General features: G+C 34.9%; 1 protein-coding gene across 1 annotated transcript in view; it reads left to right on the forward strand.

Moving 5' to 3' along the window:
* Positions 1–5,872, forward strand: part of ADAD1 (adenosine deaminase domain containing 1) — a 74,242-nt gene that overhangs the window by 19,377 nt on the left and 48,993 nt on the right. Inside the window, exon 5 of the mRNA XM_007946454.2 lies at positions 3,894–4,019. Coding sequence (XP_007944645.1) covers positions 3,894–4,019 — 126 coding nt within the window. The remainder of the gene's footprint in view (positions 1–3,893; positions 4,020–5,872) is intronic.

The raw sequence follows: 5,872 nt of genomic DNA on the forward strand, positions 1-5,872 counted from the left end.
CCTTCCTTCCAAGGAGTGGCTGGTGGGTTTGAACCACCAGCCTTCTGGTTAGCAGTCAAGTGCCTTAGGCACTATGCTACCAGAGCTCCTATATCCCAGTTAAATGTATACTAAATCTTAGGTCCTCTTTTTGTGTGTTGAGAAAGTAAAAAGCTCATAGTTATATCATTTAACCCTCATTAGTCTTAACAGCCCCAGAGTTTCTCACCCTTTCTGTTAAATGCCCATAGACAGTGGCTGCTCTAGATATGTATGCTCTTTTGAAAATCTGGTCTCTATTCAATTGAAACATTGGATATGCAGGTTCCAAAAATGAATACTAACCTGATGATGTTTCCTGCTTTAAAACTGTTCTCTGGGCATAGTAACAACTCTAAAAAAAATACCCCAGTTATATGTGTAATGTGGTTACTTTAGTACCATCTCCTGACTACTTAATGAGGAAACTATACATTTGTTTTAGAGATAGTGCCTCTGTTTATTGATTTAAAACATCCTTGAAGGGCTGATTCCCCTCAGTGATACAGGTATTCTAAATGGCAGTCTTTCATGCTATTACTTTTAAAGAGGGCTCCCAGTGCTTGCTTTGACATTGAAGCTATCCATGGACTTTACATTGGTTCTACTTTTCTGAGGGCCTGATTTTTCTTAGTTGCTAAAATTACTCTTGTAGCTTAATGATTCTTATTCCTAGTTGTTTCTTCTGTTTAAAAGGTGGTGTCTACCCAACCATGAGTTATTATGTAAATATTTTTCTGATTTTTGGCATCCCTTGATCACTTAATAGGTAAGGAGATTTTAGGGAAATAATTCCGTTTTTAACATAAATCAGTATATTAGAAGTTGTTAATGGTTATAAGAGAGGTTTAGTATTGTTTGCATTGTAAAATAACTGTGATAACTTGAGTTATCAGTTCTGCTTATCCATATCAAACATAAACCCAGAAATATATATACAATTACTTCTCATTAAAGACTACATTTTTTATTTCATAGGCATAGGCTGAAAGGTTGAATATTTCAGTTTGGGAGATTGGTGGCAAATGAACTCCTAATCTATTTCCTGGTTTCCTTGGGTTCTGAAAGGTATTACTTCAAGCTCTGTCATTTAAACGTGATTTAAAAATAAGCCCAATAATATATCCATAGACTTCTGACTCTTACAAATGAAAAAAAAAATCATGTGGTAGGCAAGAGTCAGTTTTATGTTGCTAGGCAATTTGTTCCATTATAAGAAAACAGATCATTTTTTCTTCATTAAAAATAGTGATATTTTGACTCTGAAGGTATGTTAAAGTTACTCGTGATAATAAATGTCACTTGAAATTAGCAACTTGAAATCAAAGAAATGGGTTTAATGGGTATTACCTGTATTATCCTTCATTTCCAATATTTTGAGCATTTTATTCCCTCAGCAGCCAGCACACGTGGAAAAATAGTATTGCATTTGCTTCTCACTCCTTCATAGGCATGCTAATAAGAGCTACATTTAGTAACTAGTGTTGTATTATATTCACAATACTCAGTATTGCTTTCAATATGGAATTAAGATCAAGAGGTATACTGGTAGTTAATGCCTAAATGTTCTTTATGATATTCAGGTGCAACCTTTTTAATTTGTAGCAAAACATTTCATTGTTGCATACATAGCTCTTGTTCTGTCAGTACTAACTGCAGTGTACTTTTTCTGTTGTATACCATAACACAGAAAATAATTACTGTATTCAAAAAAAAAAAAAAACCAAACTTACTGCCATCAAGTCAACTCTGACTCATACTGACCCCCATTGGGTTTCTAAGGCTATAAATCTTTATGGAAGTAGATCACCCCATCTTCTTCCTGCTGTGTTTGATCCACTGACCTTCTGGTTAGCAACCAAATGCCTTATCCACCACATCACCAGAGCTCTTTAATTACTGTATAAAACATGGTTAAGTAAATTATACTATATTCATTCTATGGGACCAATAAGAAGAATGAAGTAGGACTGATGTACTTATTGTCTTTGAGTGATGTGCAAGACCAAATAAATGCAAAAAATGGGTTTCAGCGTGCACTAGTTTTTGTTTTGTTTAGTGAGGTATATTTATATGGATAGATTGTTTCTCAGAATATCCATAAGAAACTAGTATGTATGTATGTATACCTATATATATATACATACACACACACACACACACACTTACATATATACTGAGAGCTATCTGAAAAAGATAGTTCTCAGTATATATCTCTTACATTGCTGTCACAGCAAAAAAGGAAAAAGGAAGGTTGGGCAATCTACTTCTGTAGTGATACTGCCTCGGCAACCCAAGGAGGGGTTGCTTTGAGTCGGGTACGACTCGACGGCACATAACAACAACAACAAAAACAATCTTTAAACAGAAACTGCTTCTCCTGTGTCATGGGTATTTGGTGACAAAAACTCACTCATGTTTGTACTGCATAAGGACCAATACCTAATTTATATACCATACATTGATGATTTTGATCAATTTAAATGTAATACCTGGTGGTATGCAATTATAATGATGATTTGGAGCTCTGGTGGCATAATGCTTAATTAAGGCATTTGACTTTTAACCAGAAGGCTGGAGGTTCAGAACCACAAGCCACTCCTTGGAAGGAAGATTGGGCAATCTACTTCCATAGTGATACTGCCTGGGAAACCCAAGGAGGGGTCACTATAAGTTAGATCCAACTTGATGGCAGTGAGTTTGGTTGGTTTGGTAATGTATACTTTGTGATTAGGTAAAAGAATATAGCCAATAGTTTATTCAGCTTTCTCTGAGAGTTTCATTTTATGATTTTCTTTTTGATTATTCTTTCACTCTTTTTCATGATGTGACTTTACCTATTTTCACCAAGAAATATTAACAATATTTTAAAAAGCAAGTTTAACAAATATAAACAAAATAGATAGTTAGCTAGATGTTGGTTGAGACTACTGACTAGTGTCATGCTTTTAAACTTTGTGTGCCTTTTCAAATGTAATGATTATTAAGGCAGGTAAAAATTATAATTAATCATACATTTCAAATATATGCAGTACATGAGGACAAAATTGTTTCATTGCTCTTTTTCTCTGAAGACACTGAGTGAACTTCAGACCACCTGATAGGCTACCAGCAACCATCATAGAACAACAGGAACAATCAGTGGTTTACAACAAAACTTTGAGAAACACTGTATTAAGTGATTCAACAACCTCATTTTCTAGAATAGTATTTTTTGCTAGGAATACAAAGCATATACATATAAAACAACAGATGCTCAGGGCCTTATTCCAGAATCTCAAGCTCTGTTTTGCTTTAAAAACAGAAAAAAACTTGTGGGTAACTTTTGATATATGTTCCTGGCTAAAAACTGTTCTGTGTAATCATAGTTACTTAGAACTATCTTCATTTTCTTTCAACATTTCTGACTTTTTTAATGGGCTCATGAAAATATATTAAGAGTCTAAATGGTTAGTCTTTTTCAGTGGTTCTCAGCAGACAAACACTAGGGAGTGTATTTCGATTGCTGCAATGATTAGGGAGGGCAACTGGCATTTAGTGGAATATAGAGACAGTCCTACACAACAAAGAATTATTCTGTATGATTTGAATATCTTGTTGCACTAAATTCAGTAAATATAAATCAGTAATACTCTAGTATGTAACATCAAGACATCTTTTTACAAGGAGTTATCCAAAAAGCTCAATTACTTCTGTTATTTTAGAATTGAATACTTTAAAATCTCATTCATGGCATGTTGTAAATTTGCTTACATATCTCTATAGATTATTAACTGTGTAAGGTAGGAAGAAAAGTAATATGCTTCTGAGAAAGAAAGCACTATGTTTTTCACATTCATAATTGCTTGTGCTGTTGTTTTTTTTTTTTTTTTCAGAAGGGAGGCAGATTCAGTATGCACAGATTTCACAGATTGTTAAAGAAACATTTAATCAACTAACTTCTAATCATTCAGAATATATGAAATTTAGCAATTCATTGGCTGCTTTTATAGTTGATAGAGGTAAGTCTAAATACTTGGGATGTGGTAGTTTGTAGAAAAACTGTTAATGATCTGAATTATACTGTAGTAATATTTTACTTAACTGTCTTTACCCCTGTTGACATGGTGTTGCATTGATTTAAAGTGGCCTTTTCTAGCAGGTGTGAGTCATTAAACAAAGTTAGTAACATTTTCAAAAGTAGAAATAAAGTATACTGACCAAGACCAATAGGCAACTTTAGAATGATAATAACAGTGACTAAGACTTTAAACCATAACCCTGTGGCAACTGCTACACTCCTGAAATACAGTCATCATTATGACAGGCATTGAGAAGGGAGCTATAAAAATTAACATCTTCATTTTCAAGTAAGAAGAAATTAAAATGTAGAAAATCGTAAACTCCTGTTTTGTTTTTTTTGACATTATTATACTGCAATAAGAATATTTTTATCCTTTATTTATGGTCTCTTGACTGCTAACCAAAAGGCTGGCGATTAAAACCCACCAGCCACTCACTCCTTGGAAGGAAGGTTGGGCAATCTACTTCTGTAGTGATAACTGCCTCGGAAACCCAAGTAGGGGTTGCTGTGAGTCGGGTCCAACTCGACGGCACATAACAACAACAACAATATTCTAGATTGATAATTAAAAATATGTGAATATCTGCTTTATGTTCATTGCTGAATTAGATACTATAGATGATATAAAAGCAGTTTGAGATTTGCTTCCTGTTCCTAAGGGGTTCTTGAGGTGTAGGTAGGGAGAGAACATATATTTACCAGAGCTCTGTTGGCATAGTGCCTAAGAAATTTGACTGCTAACTAGAAGGCTGGCGGTTCAAACCCACCAGCCACTCCTCGGAAGACTGGGCAATCTACTTCTATAGAGATACTGCCTTGGGATTCGACTTGATGGCAGTGATTGAGTGTAAAATGATAAAAATTGTTTTCAGTAATGTAAAAAGAAGTGAGAATTCATAGATAGAAGAGAATTGATAGGATTGGAAGAGGTGAGACTTAAACTTTAAAGGTTGGTAAGTTTCCAAGGTAGTAAATCTTTACGGAAATAGGTCACCCAGTCTTCCTTCTGAGGAGTGGCTGGTGGATTTGAACTGCCAGCCTTCTGGTTAGCAGTCAAATGCCTTAGGCATTACACCACCAGAGCTCCTTAAACCAGTGGGAAAAAACTGTTTGTGGGACAAGGAGATGAATTTATTGCTAGTGTAAAAGAGTATATAGAAGAGTAATAGGAAATATAAGGAGGACTGGTTGTGCAGTGGTTAGAGCACTAAGCTGCTAAACAAAAGGTTGGCAGTTTGAACCCACCAGCCACTCTGTGGGAGAAAGATGTGGCAGTCTGCTTCCATGAAGATTTACATCCTTGGAAATCCTGTGGAGCAATTCAGCTCTGTCCTGAGATTTACCATGAACCAGAATGGACTCAATAGCAGTGGAGTTTTTAGTAGGAAATACAAGGATGAGTAGAAAGTAATAGCATCATTTCAAGTTTACATGGAAGAATGGTATATCCATATACACAGGGAAGCTCTAAGCTGGTGTGAAATTGAGTGGAGAAGAACGTGTGAGGATAATAAATCTGGTTTCAAAAGATATAAGTGTGAATGTAACATGGGGAAGCCTGAGTAAAACCATGTGAACATTCCTAGAATAAGTCACACAATCAATACATACTTAAAGTATATTACCATAAACCTCAAATAGAGTATCAAATAGATACTCCTTATGGTCCAGTTAAGTTGTATCTCCAGTAGGATTGGTCATTCCTATTTTCTCAAATACGTCACAATTTCTACCATCTTTGCTCTCAATTAATGACTTTGCCCACAGTTTTTTTTTTTTTTTTTTTTTTTT

Source organism: Orycteropus afer, unplaced genomic scaffold, assembly GCF_000298275.1.
Source record: "Orycteropus afer afer isolate SDZICR_OR568_19922 unplaced genomic scaffold, OryAfe1.0 scaffold00162, whole genome shotgun sequence".
NCBI lineage: Eukaryota > Metazoa > Chordata > Mammalia > Tubulidentata > Orycteropodidae > Orycteropus > Orycteropus afer.